The sequence below is a fragment of the Lynx rufus genome, unplaced genomic scaffold (assembly GCF_022079265.1).
Source record: "Lynx rufus isolate CCGP_SWC_20201006 ecotype Redwood Valley unplaced genomic scaffold, mLynRuf1.p SCAF_8, whole genome shotgun sequence".
Classification (NCBI taxonomy): Eukaryota; Metazoa; Chordata; class Mammalia; order Carnivora; family Felidae; genus Lynx; species Lynx rufus.
The window spans coordinates 30,002,823-30,020,035 of NW_025814896.1; the positions used below are offsets into that span (position 1 = coordinate 30,002,823).

The 17,213-nt window shown below is 40.8% G+C and overlaps 1 protein-coding gene across 1 annotated transcript in view; it reads right to left on the reverse strand.

The window, feature by feature from the left end:
• Positions 1-17,213, reverse strand: part of DNAAF9 (dynein axonemal assembly factor 9) — a 131,559-nt gene that overhangs the window by 16,813 nt on the left and 97,533 nt on the right. The window contains exon 29 of the mRNA XM_047069165.1: positions 7,336-7,373. Within this exon, the coding sequence (XP_046925121.1) occupies positions 7,336-7,373 (38 nt within the window). The remainder of the gene's footprint in view (positions 1-7,335; positions 7,374-17,213) is intronic.

Consider the following 17,213-nt stretch of genomic DNA (forward strand, 5'->3'; position numbering starts at 1 on the left):
CCCTCCTACGCTCTGCTCTCTCTCTCTCTCTCCCTCAAAATAAATAAATAAACATTTAAAAAAGTTATTTCTTGTTTAGTAATGTCATAACTTAAGGGTACATGCTTTCTTTTGAATTATTTGGCATAGAAATACTCATAACAGGTTGTATAGATGGTATCCTTTATCATGAAAAACTGCCTTTGAAACTTTTCAGCTTTTTGGTTTGAATTTAACTTTGCTGTTAGTGTCACCTCTTTCCTTTTTGTCTATATTTGTCTGTTATGTTTTTTCCCATTCTTTTATCATCATCCTTATTTAGATTCGTATGCTTCTCTTGTATACAGCATCACAGAATTAGGTTTTGTTTTTTGGTTTAATCTGAGATACTTTTCCTTTTAATATGTGTTTATCCCATTTACATTTACTGACACTTTGGTTCTTTCACCTTGGTTATACTGGATCTGTTTAAAAGTGTTTTTTTTTTTTTTGTTTGTTTGTTTTGTTTTTGGTTTTTTTTTATCTTTAGCAGTATTATCTCTGCATTCCTTATTTTTTGTTTTCTTCTGATAAGTGGTGGGCTTATAGTCTGTTTTTAGTTCTTACAATGGCTATCCTTACAGCTTTAAAGATTTTTTTGAAGTTTATTTATTTGTTTTGAGAGCGATAGAAAGCAAGGGAGGGGCACATAGAGAGGGAGGGGGAGAGGGGGAGAGAGGGAGGGGGGAGGGGAGGGAGAGGGAGAGGGAGAGGGAGAGGGAGAGAGAGGGAGAGAGAGGGAGAGAGAGGGAGAGAGAGGGAGAGAGAGGGAGAGAGAGAGAGTGAAAATATCCCAAGCAAGCTCCATGCTGTCAGCAAAGAGCCTGACTTGGGGCTTGAACTCATGAACCAGGAGATCATGACCTGAGCTGAAATTGAGAGTCAGACGCTTAACGGACTGAGACACTTTTTAATAGATCTAAATCACTGTTTCTTATAATGTCCCTTTTAGACAATGTCTACTGGCTTTTCTACGTGACTGATGTGGAAGCTGGTAAGTGTTCTTCCCATTTCCACCGTCACTTTCTGGTTGGTTATATTATTTAGTTTCTCCAGTGAATGTTCTTATATCTTTAAAACTATATACTAAGAATTTAACTCTTTATAACTTCATTTTACTGCTCTAAACTTTATTGATCTCCCACTTTGGAAGATAGACAGAGTTATTTCCTGCTGCCTTGTAATTCTTTGTTAAATATAATTTCATTTTATAAATCTTCAAGATTTTCAACATTTATATTCTACTTTTTTTGGAAAATTTTTAAGTTTATTTATTTTGAGAGACAGAGAGCAAGTGGGGGAGGGGCAGAGAGAGAGGGGGAGAGAGAGAGAATCCCAAGCAGGCTCTGCACTGTCAACGCAGAGCCCAATGCAGGGCTTGAACTCACAAACTGTGAGATCGTGACCTGATCTGAAACCAAGACTTGGACGCTTAACCAACTGAGCCATCCAGGCGCCCCTATATTCTGTTTTGTAATAGAATTTTCATGGGTATTATCATTAACTCCATATCTAAGGATCAATTCTCATCATCAATTTTGTTTTTTTTAAGTTTATTTATTTTATTTTGAGAGAAAGAGAGCACGAGCAGGGGAAGGGCAGAGAGAGAGAATCCCAAGCAGGCTCTGCACTGTCAGCACAGAGCCTGACATGGGGCTCGATCTCACAAACCGTGAGATCAGGAGCTGAGCTGAGATCAAGAGTCAGATGCCTAACCTTGAATGAGCCACCTAGGCACTCCGAGACTAGCTTTGATAAATGATTAGTTCATAAACAATTATTTCTAAATTACAGAGACGTCAACTTTCCTATGTAACCTTGTAACTGTAGGATCCTGAATAATGAACACTCAGTATAGAGGACTCTGTACTGATTCAGTTCAGCTGGGTGTTTAGTTCAAAAAAATTAGCTATATTTAGTTTCTGAGGGCAAAACTCAAACAAGGTAAAGAAGGGTTTACAGATAAAATAAATTCCCTTCCTCCCCAGCCACCTAGTTCTCTTCCCTGAAGGCAATTACCATTATCAGATTCTCAGCTCTTCTTCCAGGATGTGCTAAGTATGCACAAGTAAATGTGTGTATGCTTTTCTCCCCCCACAAACAGTGGCATGTTATACGGTTCTGCACCTTGTTTTTTTTTAAGTTTTTTAACCTTTTAATTTTGGTAAAGCTTACTTCTTCATTAAAATTTTCCCTAGTATCTTACCATTTCAATCCTTCCCTCATTCTACTCTGCTCCTCTTCTCTAAACTATAAAAGTTCCTTCCTATAAATAACACAGGTGGTGTTTAAAATACAAGACTCATATTCTTATTTATCTTCTTCATATATGTAAAAAGACAGCATGATGTAAAGATTCAAGCATGGGTTTTAGACCCAGGCAGACCTTGAGTTTGAATGTAGGGTTCCACTAATTGCTAATGAGTGACATCAGGGGCAAACTCCTCTCTCTGAGCCAAATTTCCTCCTCTGTTAGATGGGAACAATAACACATACCTGCAGGTTATCAGTAAATAGTTTTCACAGGGCCTGCAGATAGAAAGAACTCATTAAATGCAACTTATGGCCACCACCGCTACCACCATCCTCATTACCAGCGCAGCAACAGCTTAAAATGGGACCTCTATGTGTACACTGAGGGGCTTGGACTAATCCATTTCTCAGACCAACAGGGTGGCTGTGGCAGGTGGGCCTCAGCCATAGCAACCAACAGGAAGGTAAATGAGTGGCCATCACTAGATCAAAGGCAACTTCCAGGATCCTTGGCCCCTGCCTCTAGTCTGTGGCAGAAGTAAATTATACTTCCTTCCTCTCACTACTCATACTAATGAGAAAAGTGTTCCAAAATTGCTAAAGACTGAATCTAACCTCACAAATTGTCTGGATGCATTCCATTCATGACTAGGGAGCAGGGATTAGGAACTTCATGCCAATGCTCACATGTTAACACGGGGAAAAGGGCACACACAAAGCACAAAGGTTATGTATCATGCCCGGGACCACAGATGCCAGGACTTACAGCTGACCTGCCAAGCACAGAACCTTCTTCCTAAGTGCTTATGTATAGTTTAGGGATCTATCAGTTCCTTGATTCTAAGATGCAGGTCCTACTCTTCTCACGTATCTGTTTAGTGCTCAGCTATTAAGTTGACCTTATGCCTCTGCACAGTGCTTGAGGGACCTCTAAGGACTCAAGGGTGAGTTTCCTCAATGGCTTTCCTTAAAATCTAAGTGGTGAGGGCAGCTCTGCCTTCTCCTCTGGTCTCTTGGTGAAAGGCTTCCTGGTTCCCCAAATGTGGGCCATGCAGGCACCAGAATCCTTCTCTAGGCCTGGTGAGTGCCAAGTAGCTCCTGGATCCATCATCCACTCTCAAGCCTGGCTACTGTTTGTCTAGTGCAGTCTACCACTTTCTTCATTAGGTCACTGCTTACTTTGTGCACTTCCAGGCTGTTTTTACTACAATTCATTTTAACTACTATCTTTCAAAAGAGTTATCTTTCAAAACCAGAAAATCTGATCTTATCACTTCCCTACTTAAAATATTTCAATGCATTCCAGGGACTGCAAACTTCTTGGTCTGCCTGACCTATCTGCCATGCTGTGCTTCCTCAGTGGCCTGGGTATGCTCTGGTCACCATCAGGCCTTTACTCTTATTGTTCCTTCTGCCTGGAACCATCTGTTCTTTCCTCTTTGTTGGCCCAACTCCTCTTTCAGGCTATAGACAATGTGAATAGCATCTCTTCCAGAAGGCTTCCCTAATCCCCAAGGACTGGGTTGGAGCAGGCGCCAGATACAGATTTGTTGAATAAATGAATGAATGAATCAAGTATAATAAAAGATACATGCAACCTGATCTCCAGGGCAGCTGCCTAAGCAGTTAAGTTGTGGGTACCCATGTGTCAGAGTTTTCCTCATTTATAAGTCTGAGCAGGGGCGCCTGGGTGGCGCAGTCGGTTAAGCGTCCGACTTCAACCAGGTCACGATCTCGCGGTCTGTGAGTTCGAGCCCCGCGTCAGGCTCTGGGCTGATGGCTCGGAGCCTGGAGCCTGTTTCCGATTCTGTGTCTCCCTCTCTCTCTGCCCCTCCCCCGTTCATGCTCTGTCTCTCTCTGTCCCAAAAATAAGTCTGAGCAAATCCCATTCATCAGACAACCATCTGAAAGCTTTCTAAGACTTACTGATCTATCTATCTATCTATCTATCTATCTATCTATCTATCTATCTATGGGTTTGGTAGAAAATTCATAAAGTACAAAAGGGTACTCAAACCAAGCTTCTTCCTCCCTCCTCCTCTGGCACCCTGAGCCCAGAGGCTCATGGCATGCCAGGCCCAGAATGGGGCATAGTGCGGAAGCAAACTGGGTTCTAGAGGGCTCAGCACATTCCGGAGATGACAGACATGGGAGCTGGATCTTGCAAGAGGCCCATGAGATTTCCAGCAGAAGACAAGAATAGCTGTGGTGGATCTTGCAGGGAGGGGTCAGCAAAAGCTGAGTGAAGACCTATAAAGGCCCTAGATTCTGTTTGGTATCTTCTTGGGCAAAAGAAACTGGAGAGTTGGGACTAGTGTAAATGTGCCAACCCAAGTGGCATGTGCCAGGGTCACAAACATAGGCCGGGCCTGTTCAGAAAAAGGCCAGAAAAGACCTCTGACAGATACCTTGCCCAAAGTTCTGTCTGCCTCATGAGTGTCATGTAGATAAACCTTGTGGCGTTGGGATTTTAGGTCAGGAATTGGACACAGAAAAGGGGCTTTGCTTTATAGGGAAACAAGCAAAAGGATTATCCTCCGCATTCCTTAGGCCAGCTATGCAAACTACCACCTGCCAAGAGGAAATGCCATCTGTGAGGGCAGGTACAGCAGTTATCTGGAGCACAGGGTGAAGAGGCCACTGTGGGCGGTTTCATCTTGCTTGGGCCAGGAGCTTCCTTCTGTTCTGTATCAAGGAGTGGATACCCACATTTGGCCAAGGTATTACCAGTCTGGGCTGTGAGTGAGCAGGCAGCCTGATATGACCACTCCCCAGAATGGAGAAACCCCTCTGAGGTCTGACTGCACTGGTCTGAGCTAAAAGCTTCCAATGGCCCAGAAAAAAAGTTTACTTCTTTTATCTATCTGTAGATACTTCCAAAAGTGGTAGTGAAATGTCTTTGCTTTGCTTTCAAATCAGCATTATAATGAATCTTGTTTGCTGTTTAAGCATTGAGATTATTTCCTAATTCTTGGATTTCTGTAACACCCATTATCTTGGGGCTGCAATATAGTCCTTTTCTTGTTGTAAAACAATCCTTTGTTGTAAAAGCAATCAAACAGGGAACCTGACTCATGCTCAGGAGCAAAGGGAGGCAATATGCTCCCTCAGGACATGAAGTGTTTGTCTACTGGTGGCAGATCCTACCGCCAAGCTAGCCACCAAATCTCTGAGGATAAAAGAAATACTTGCCTTTTATTTCCTCCCTCCCTGGACAGCCCATGCCCATGGTGAGCCAGGTCAGATCAGTTCATAGGGTCCCTTAGGCCCATATATAAGAGGAAGATAATTACTAAGACACTGTTACTCTACAAGCCCTTCCAAGTTTAGAAAAACAGCATATATGGCCTCAAGGTCATCTGCCCACATGTGGTCACATCCCTATCTTTACACATGCACAGAGCTTGACACAAGTTGCCTTTGGACTCTGAGTGAGGAAACATGTTAAAATGTGTCTACCAAGTGCCAGAGAGAATCCAGTCTGTCTCGGCCTAAAAGGACTTTCCTCCTACAACAGTGGCCCAGGTTCATGGACATTGAAGACACAGCTCCTCCCCAAGGCTCATCTGTGCTTTGTGTGCAAAAAAAGCAGAGGGGCACTGAGGGAGAAAGTACCAACGAGTCAAGGTGCATTAGGGTGGCAGTAATCGTGTGGTGGACACGGGATAATGATAGCCCACACCCTTGGCTTTGGCCATAAGTTACAAACATGTATCTGAGGACCAGACAGTGATCCTTGGTTATCTCCTGGACCTATGTTTTTGCCTATGCTTTCTATTCCCAGGACAGATACTGACAACCTTCCTGATCTTCCAACCTAGAAACTTAGAGGGGTTCATCCTAGATACTTCCTTCTCCAACTCATGCCCCATATCTAGTTTACCACCAGATTCTACTGATCCAACCTCCATAAAATCTCTTTCATCTGTCTGGAGTGGATACTGTGGGAAGACCCAGCCACCTCTATTTCCCTCTGCTTCTGGGGTACAGTGCCTGGAAAGCAACAAGGGCCTCTAAAAGCTGGACTTGAGACGCCCTAGTGCAGCAGCCCAATACACACATCCTTCCCTCCAGTGACCTGGCTCCTGCCCTGCACTGCACCCAGCTCAGCTGTTTCCCAAGACAATAGCTCTGGTATGCTTGGTTGTCTCCGCTCCCTGTGGACTGGCAATGGGATCAGCAAGGCAAAACTGTGCTGGGGACACTGAGTTATTTCCTTCTATCTGATTTCTACTTGCTGGGCTGGCTCAGGAAGCTCAGACCCCAGGTCTTCTGACAACAATGAGCATTTTATCATCACTACAGGAAATTTAGAGTTTATTCTGGGTCTCCAGGCACCATAGTTAACATGACTAAAAAGTGCTGCTTCCAGGGTTGCCAAATGATAGGACAATGTGAAGTTGAGTGTAACCTACAGGATGGGTGGACTTTTCTAAATGTTATCAAGGAGGTGTGGAAAATTCCAGTGTATGCAGGAAGGGATTAAGGGAGAAGGTCCTACTGGACCATACTATATACTCATGGGACAGGAGAAGTGCATCAAGATCATGTTGATCCAGAGGCTAGGAATACCTGATACCTTTTTAGTCCATTGATATTAGTTGGAAGGCCAGGGAAGGCTTAATAAGGGAGGTGCTCAAGGGAGGTGCTGTTATGGCAACTTATCATCTTAAGAGATAAACTTGGGAAGAAATATGCCTATCAAATATGATAAAAGAAAAAGATGTCAAAATTTCCCTGGACCAATTTTGTTTATTTTAGACTTAAAATATTTATTTTGAGAAAGAGAGAGAGTGAGCAGGGAAGGGATGGAGAGAGAGAGAGAATCCCAACCAGCCTCCACACTGCCAGTGCAGAGCACTACGTGGGGCTCAAACCCATGAATCATGAGATCATGACCTGAGCCAAAACCAAGAGTCAGAGGTTTAACTGACAGAGTGACACTGGTGCTCCTGTTCATTTTGGATTTTAGAATGGTAAGAAAGAGCATGAAGAGAGAAGTCTGTTGCATCTAAACACAATTTGAAAGGCATGCAAAAGCAAGAAGTAAAACATATTGCTTACCTTGTGAACACTGGTCAAGACATTTAGGAAAGAGAAATCTATGGAGAGGAAAAAAGAGAAATATTTAAAAACATTAATGTTAGGATTGTCACTGGTTATTTCCCACTAACCTGTGACTATCCAAGCTGAATTATTCAATAAGGCAAGTGGCAGGCAGTACTAAGTACCAAGAATAGCCATGGCTCTGCAAAAGGTTTTCACAGGAAAACCAAGGAACCCCACAGAAATAGCTCTTATGTGGCCAACTCTTGATGGAATGTTGAAGAGGGGATACTGTTGAAGAGGGGATATAGGGCCTGTTCTCTATAGACAATAGGAAACAGAGAAAGAAAGTTGATTTTTTTTTTTCTTTGAAAGAGACACTGTCCTGATAGTGAAGGGAAATTTCATGGGAAAATGAGAATTACCTTCCCCTGTTTGGGTCTTCAGTACTAAAGCTGCCACACTTCCCTTCCTGTGCACGCTAGAATCCTGGTTCTCCTTTAACACTATTCTGAGCTCTAATGGTGAATGAATAGCAGGAAACTGACTAGATCACAGATGAAGCAGGTGAAGGTGACTGATTCAAAGTATGAGCTTGTTAACTAAGAGAAAAACCCACTCTGTCAGTGCTTTAAAACTCCTAAAACATCACAGTACCCTTCTCAGGGAAGAGAGCTAACGCTAGTGAGAATAGCTGCCTTTTATCAAAGTTCTTCCTATGGCCTGGGTACCATGCAAGCAGTTCACATGTATGGTCTCGCTCTGTCCTCATGTCTACTCCATGCCTTGGGTACTCACCAGCTGAGAAGAGCAGGTGGGTTTGTAACAGCTGAACAGTCTAAGCACTTTGCCCATGGCCTCACACAAAGCTAGAAAGTGGGAGGGCTTATGTAGGGACCCAGGTCTGTTTAGCACCACAGAGCTCCCATGTTTTCTCTCCCTACAAATGAGATGCTTGCTGAAGCCACGCTTCTGAATTGTTGTTGGTCTAGGTGGCACGTGGTAATGATGTTCAAAACACCAGGGAGAATTTCTCTCCTGCAATCTCCTTAGTGGTGGCAAGTCTTCATCATTCTATTTGCTTTCTGAAAACACTATTTGGAACCAAATTTGGTGGACAAGTGAGCTGGATGAATACCACTTTGGACCGTTGATGAGGTTCTCTTGCCTGACTCCCTCATGGTTTCTGAGGAATTCCAAGGAGGAACCCCTACGTGCTCTGGGCAAGATCAAGAGTCATGGAACAGGGAAGAGACATCCTTCCACACTGGAGTTTCCCCAAGAACAGAACTCACTGACTTCACTGCACTCAGTCTACTGAATGGCCTGACACAATAGCAAATACATTCTTAGAAAGTGTCTGTCCCCATCAGTGCCTGATACTTTAGAGTACATGCTCTTAAAGGCCTTCTCAGCACCCTGCTAGCTCCCTCACAGCAGCCCACAGCAATTCACACCAAAGACATCTTAGACAAGACAAGCAAAGCTCCCCCTCAAGGCATTTTATCCAATCACAGGCTGGATGCTCATGCTTTAAATCTCTGACAGCTGCAAAGAAAACATAGACTTGCACATATATATGACTCCCTAAAACTGGAATGCAATTTCTCTTATCTTGGCATCTTTGGCATCTGTCCTTCAAATTCATGTTAGCTTTCTTTCCTAATCCAACTAGGAGTTACCACTGCTTCTTTATAATTCTTATAAAATTGCATTAAATATTTTATTATAGGACTTCCTATCTGTAACACGATTGATTGTGTACATTCATTGGTGTGGCATTTGGAAAATTATTGAACTTTTCTGAGCATTAGCTCCCTCAAGGTAAAACATGGTAATGATGCCTACCTTAAAGAGGGATTTTGAGGATCAAGAGAGGGTAAAGCATCACAGTGCGAGCGAGACAAATAGCACAAAATAAATGTTGGCTCCCTGCTTTCCTTCTCTACATATCATCCTCCTTACCAAACTCTAACGGTTTTTTTTATTTTATTTTTTAATTTTTAAAATTTATATCCAAATTAGTCATCATATAGTGCAACAATGATTTCACGAGTAGATTCCTTAGTGCCCCTTACCCATTTAGCCCACCCCCCCCTAAACTGTAACATTTTTGAAGAGTGCCTGGCATAGCATGACTTTTTATTTTATTTTATTTTTTTCAATATATGAAATTTATTGTCAAACTGGTTTCCATACAACACCCAGTGCTCATCCCAAAAGGTGCCCTCCTCAATACCCATCACCCACCCTCCCCTCCCTCCCACCCCCATCAACCCTCAGTTTGTTCTCAGTTTTTAAGAGTCTCTTATGCTTTGGCTCTCTTCCACTCTAACCTCTTTTTTTTTTTTTTTCCTTCCCCTCCCCCATGGGTTTCTGTTAAGTTTCTCAGGATCCACATAAGAGTGAAACCATATGGTATCTGTCTTTCTCTGTATGGCTTATTTCACTTAGCACAACACTCTCCAGTTCCATCCACGTTGCTACAAAGGGCCATATTTCATTCTTTCTCATTGCCACGTAGTACTCCATTGTGTATATAAACCACAATTTCTTTATCCATTCATCAGTTGATGGACATTTAGGCTCTTTCCATAATTTGGCTATTGTTGAGAGTGTTGCTATAAAGATTGGGGTACAAGTGCCCCTATGCATCAGTACTCCTGTATCCCTTGGGTAAATTCCTAGCAGGCATGACTCTTAAACAGAGCAGACAAGTTTTGTGCCAACAAACATTAAAATAAATGTATGTACAGGTTATTGACCAGCTCTTCCTCTAAGTAACAAAAGCAAGTGTGATATATATTCCTAAGCCTCACATAGGTATGGTATTGTGCATTTTGTAGTGTGCCAACCAAGTACCTGATTTAAATAAAATTCTAGTAAATCAAGAAATGATGATACTGATCCAATCTGCCCTAAAACATGGGCCCCACAATTCTTACATGCATATTCACAAAAATGTAGCTGTCACACAGGCAGATGTGGGACAACTTATTCCTTGCGGCCCTCTCAATGATTAGAATAGTTCCTGGCACACAGCAGACACAAGACACTCACTGAATGAAATCCTCTAGAAAAAAGACACCAGGTAAATCTCACATACACCCATTCTGAATCCAAACTGAGCCCATCCTTAACTTAAAGTAGACACACTAACCTCCACTTCACAGAATGGAAGAAGAAGCCCTATTATGCTCTGCCCCCAGCTGTTTTTTTTTTTTTTGTTTGTTTAACCATGATCTAGAAACAATGATGTAAATTTTATCTTTGCTAAGGTAGCCACTTTACAAAAACTTGATTCTCAAAAAATTGTTTATGATAAAAGCAATATATAATCCATAGCTAATATCATATTTAATGGTTAAAGGCTAGATGCTTTCCCTTTCAGATCGGGAGTAAGATACAATGTCCGCTCTTGCTACTTCTACTCAACATTATACTGGAGGTTCTAGTAAGGACATTTAGGCAAAACAAACAAACAAACAAACAAAAAACCCCAAAAAAAACCCAACCAAACAACCCAAAAAAACCAAAAAAAAAAAAAAAAAAACACCAAAAAAAAAAAAACCCAAAAAACCAAATACAAAGCCTCCAGATTGGAAAGAAAAAAAGTAAAGCTATCTCTGTGTACTCATGACACACTTTTGTATATAGAAAAATCACAGAGTCATACAAAACAAAGCAATGAACAATCCAAAGATGATATGCAGAAAACAATTTCATTTATAATAACACCACAAAGAACAAAAATATTTAGGAATAAATTAAACAAAGAAAGCATAAGAGCTGTACACTGAAAACTAAAACATTGCTGAAAGAAATTTAAGACCTAAATAAATGGAAAGACAGCCAGGTTCATGGATTGTGAGGCTTAGTATTTTTAAGATGGCAATACTTCTCAAATAGATCTATAAATTCAATACAATCCCTGCTAAAATCTCAGTTGTCTTTTCTGGCAGAAAACTGACAAGCTGATCCTTAAGTTTACATGGGAATGCAAGGAACTCAGAATAGTCAAAACAATCTTGAAAAAGAACAAATTGAAGGACTCTCACTTCTCAATTTCAAAGCTTACTACAAAGCTACAATAATCAAAACAATGTGGTACTGGCATGACGATAGACCTATCTATCAGTGGAACACAACTGACAGCCCAGAAAATAAGCCTTCACATTGACAGTCAATCGGTTTTTTACAAAAGTGCCAAGACAATTCAATGGAGAAAGAGTAAGTCTTTTCAACAAATGGTGTGCTGAGAGAACTGGATATCAACACGTGAAACAACGAAGTCAGACTCCTACTTCATGCTATATGTAAAAATTAACTCAAGATGGAACACAGGTCTACACGTAAGAGCTAAAACTATAAAACAGAGGGAAACACTGGAATAAATCTTTGTGACCTTGGATTAGGCAATGCTTTAAAAACATTTTTTTTAATGCTTTTATTTATTTTTGAGACAGAGAGAGACAGAGCATGAGTAGGGGAGGGGCAGAGAGAAGGGGAGACAGAATCTGAAGCGGGGTCCAGGCTCTGAACTGGCAGCACAGAGCCCGACGTGGGGCCTGAACTCACGGACCGTGAGATCATGACCTGAGCTGAAGTCAGACGCTTAACCTACTGAGCCACCCAGGCACCCCTAGGCAATGCTTTCTTAGATATCACACCATACATACAAGCAACAAAAGAAAAAATAAACTGGACTTCATTAAAATTTAAAAGCTTTTATGATTTAGAGGATACCATCTAAAAAATAAAAAGATAACCCATGGGAGAAATTTTTTGCAAATCAAATATCTGATAAAGGACCTGGATTCAGAAAATATGAAGTACTCTTGCAACTCAAAAGGAGACAACCTGGGGAGCCTGGCTGGCTCAATTGGTAGAGCATGCAATCCTTGATCTCAGGGTCTTGAGTTCAAGCCCCACATTGGGCACAGAGATTACTTAACAAAAAAAGTAGGGGGTACTTGGGTGGCTCAGTGGGTTGAGTGACTGACTCTTGATTTTGGCTCAGAGACAGAAGCAGGGCTCGATCCACAACCCTGGGATCATGACCTGAGCTGAAATCAAGGGTCGGATGCTCAACCCACTGAGCCACCCAGGTGTCCTTGGTATGTATCCTTTTAGATATTTCCTATATACATAGGAATAAACATTTAAAAAATACATATTGTTTTGGCAATTTACTTTTCTCAGTTCACAAAATACTGTGGACATTTTTACATGTTAAAATCTACTTAATTGTTTTAAATCCCTGCCTAGTATTCCATTGTATGAATATCCCAAAATTTAACCAGTCTCTTACTAATGAGCATTTGGATTATTTCCAATTCTTTGATATTACAAACGGTGTTTTTTTTAAATGAAGATTTTTTATTTTTTAAGTAATCTCTACAAACAAAGTAGGGCTCGAACTTACAACTCCGACACCAAGAGTCACATACTCTACTAAGCCAGCCAGGCGTCCTGATTTTATAAACAGTGCTGTTTTGGACACTGCAGAGCACATCTGTCATGTTTCAGACTACTCAGTACCTTCTAAACAACTTTCCTAGGCTTGAACTTACGAAGTCCAACTTTTTTTTAAACAGCACAAACTAACTTTCCAGCCTTTCTTGCAGTCTGGGGTAGGCATGTGACCTAAGTTCCACCAACCAAATGTACTACAAGACTCCCACAGGCAGTGAGTCAGGTGAGTGAGGGGATGTATGCTAAGCAGATCCCATTTTCTGGTGAAGGAAGTGGTTGAGATATCCCCCCTACCAGGGCAGCCCTAAGAGGTTTGATTGCTCCTGGCTGCCTAGCCAATACATCCTGGCCCTCTTGGAGACTCTGCAAGCTGTAATGTCCTTTAGTAAATCTCTTTCCATTGAAACATACTGGAGTAGGCTCTCCTGTTTGGAATTAAGAATTCTATATGAAACAAACACCCCTATACCTATATATCTTTGCACATTTGTACAAATATAATTATATGAAATTTTAGCAATGGAATGGCCAAATTTGTCTTCAGATTATATCATTTTATATTCCTATCAACACTGCTTTTGAATGTACCTATTTTCCTACACTGTTGCTATGTAATAAGCCACCCCAAAACTAAGCGGTTTCAAATAATGATGACGTATTATCCCTCATGATTCTGTGGATTAGATGGGCAGTTGTTTTGGCTTGGAACAGCTCAGCTGGGGCTGATGGTCTAAGATGGTGTCATTCACATCCAACTGGGGTCTCAAGCTCAGATGGGAGGAATGGGATGACTAGGCCTATCTCTCCACATGATCTCTCATCCTCTACCAGCCTACCTCTACCTCTACCAGGCTTCTTCATATGGTAGTCTCAGCTCCCAGAGGCAAGAGAGGGCAAGCCCCAATGTGTAAATGCTTTTTAAGCTTCTGCTTATTTCTTGCTTCTTGATGTCCCATTGACCAAAACAAGTCACATACCCAAGCCCAAATTCCAAGTATAAGAACTAGATACAACTCTTCAACTTTTGATGGAAGGGGCTGTTTTTGCTGTGGGCATATTTTAAATCTTCCACAGCTGGCCACGTAAAAAAATTTTCTTTTTTTAAAATTGGTGGGCTTAACACTGGCCACTTAAACTATTTTTTTAATGGAATGGGTTTAACTTTATTTCTTATTTAAAAAATTTTTTAATGTTTACTCCTGAGAGAGACAGACAGACAGACAGACTGTGAGTGGGGAAGGGGTAGAGAGAGAGGACACACAGAATCCAAAGCAGGCTCCAGGCTCTGAGCTGTCAACACAGAGACCAACATGGGGCTCGAACTTACAAACTGTGAGATCATGACCTGAGCCGAAGTCTGATGCTTAACTGAGCCACTTAGGTGCCCCGGGTTTAACTTTAGTAAGTTTCTATTCTTGATCATGTGTGCCATAATTCTTTTATTCTATGCATGGAATTCTTTTATTCTATGTACATGCACATGGAATAGAATAGCCCCATAGCCCATATGCATGGACTAATCATTAGTTTTCCAACAGAGCATCAGTAGACCACTATAGTAATTACTTTCTGGAAGGAATTCAAAGGTAAATTTGGAAATTTCTAATTTCTAAAAAAAAATTAGCCAATCAGTAACTTTGACTTACTGACTTAATACTTTTGATGTCCTAATATGAAAAAAGGAGGAAATTAGTATACTCATACTAACATGCATGATTTTGTTACTTGTATTTTTATATTCCATGACCATAATTCACACATGATATAGCCTTATTCTATTCTTAAATAGATTACATCCTCATCTTCGGTCCTTTTATATACTTCTCATATATCTGAATTCTCTTAAGGACCTTTAGTCCTCACATGCTGGCACACCCATTTATTCACCAGATATTTCGTGAGCACTTACTTGCATTAAGCATTAAACAGAAATGGTTTCGGCACTCACAAAAGCTAAGTCTATATTCTACAGTTCCTCTCTTTTCTCTAATGATCTTAATTTGTCTATTTTTCCTCTTCACTTTGTTATTTTATCAAGCTTGAGGCTCTCTGAACAGACTTAAGTTTTAGCAGTGTCTATTCTACTTCTCACTGCTTTGATTGAGATTTTTTATTGCGATGGTGGTTTTATTATTGTCTTCATTTTCTTTCTAGGGCTCTAGCAGTTCATTTTCTATCTGTATTGGCTAACTAAACTCCCTGGTCTCCCTGATCTTTTCTATTTAAGAGTTTTACTGAGGTATAACTTGCATATAACATTCATTCATTTTACGTGTACAGTGCAATGATTTTTAACATAAATTTACAGAAGTATGCAACTATCACCACAATTCAATTTTAGAACATTTGTATCACCCCAAGAAGATCCCTCCTGCCCACTTCCCCAGACCTTTTATATAACTTCTCTGAGATCTTACCACCTCACCCTATTAACTTCTCTTTTTCTTAATTTTTTTTTTTTGACAGTGCAGAAGAGTACTCGTCTAGGCTAATTCTTCTGAAGTATAATCCCCATCTGTCGTTTGCTTATTACTATCTTTTCCTACCTTTTAAAAAGGGTATTATCTGTCTCACATTAAATCTCCTTCTGCTTTAGTGCATTTTTATTTATTTATTTATTCATTTTAAGATTTTATTTTTAAGTAATCTCTATACCCAACATGGGACTTGGAAGTCACAGCCCTGAGATCAAGAGTCATATGCTCCTTCAACTGAGCCAGGCAGGCGCCCCTTTAGTTTATCTCTAAATGAAACGTTGAGGAAAATAAGAAACACGACTGATAGAAAGGTGGCATGTAAGAGTCAATACAGTAGCCCAAAGTACAGTGGTGATGCTCAGCATTCACCACAATAACCTAGGACAAAAGGAAACAGACCACCTTGGCTTTTTTATGGGAGAGCAGAACCTAAGTCACAGCTAAAGAGAAGAGATATGGCGAAGACATTTCTTGAAATCAGTCAAGGTGATAAGGGAAGTAACCTCCAATATAATTTATAAGAGACATCTGAAGATATCAACTTGGGACTTAAATAGGAAGGGAGCTCTTTCAGATGAAGGTTGAAGGGTAGATCAATTAGTTTCCAGGAGAGAACAGTAATTTGGACTAGTCAGAAAGAACACGTGGTTACAGACCTGGGATACATTCCACTAGGCTAAAGGGACAGGAAGTCAAATAGCTCTCTGAAGGGACAATGTAATGTTTGAATCTCTCCCCAGTGAGGAGTGCTCTGATGATGAAATAGATACTTCCAGACACCACTGGAGAGGTATAAACCACAAAACCCACTCGGAAAGCAATTTTCAGCTATGAATGAAGAGTAATAAAACTGATCATACAATTAATTAATAATATCCCTTTGAAGATTTTAAGGAAATTATCTCAAATTTGAGAAATTTATATGGATAAAAATGTTCCTACAGCATTATTTATAATAGTGAAAAGTTGGAGACATCCTATGTGACTAACTGTGGAGAAACTGTTAAGACAATCACATCCAGCCATATGCACAATTACCACTGTGCTACTGGAACATATGTTAACTTATATAGTATATGCTAATCTAAGAAGCATATAAAGTTATATGTAGACTGCAACTGTGAAGACATGCAGACAAAAAAGGCAAGGAATTCACAAAAATTATAATACTTAAACCACTGTGTTAGTGAGATTATGGGTAAATAATTATCCAATTTTCATCGTTGTTATATTACTTCCAATGTCTAGAGAAAAAAATAGTTCACCTATTAGTAGCAAGAATGAATGTCATTAACCGAGGTTAAGGTGGCTTAAGCATAGTAAAAATTCTCTATAAGATACTCCAAGTACCTTGGGAAACAAATCATCTCCCCTGTAGTAAAGAGGAAAAGAAAGGCTGCCATGGGCATTCTTTTTTTTTTTTTTTTTTTAATGTTTATTTATTTGAGAGAGAGAGAGAGTACGCATGGGTGAGTGAGAGTGTGTGGGGGAGGGGCAGCAGGGAAGGGGCAGACAGAGAGGGAGGCACAGAATCTGAAGCAGGTCCCAGGCTCCAAGCTGTCAGCACAAAGCCTGACATGGGGCTTGAACCCACGAACCGTGAGATCATGACCTGAGCTGAAGTCGGACGCTTAACTGACTGAGCCACCCAGGTGCCCCATGGGCAACCATTTTTTATGGGAGAAGCCGTTTCAAGTCCCACTACTCTAGATGGGCAACTTTTCAGTGCAAAAAAAAAGGGGTGAGAGGCTGCCAGTGTATAGGCATCTCCTGAGAACCTAGCACAAATCAAGCAATAACTGAGCATTCATTATATATAAGGTAGACTAATGCATTCCAAAAGACAATAACACGTAAAGATGTGTCTCCTTCTGGTGGGTGGGAGAAAATCGCTTTCTGTACACTTAAACCCATCACGTCTTGTGGGCTGGAGATAATCCGAAG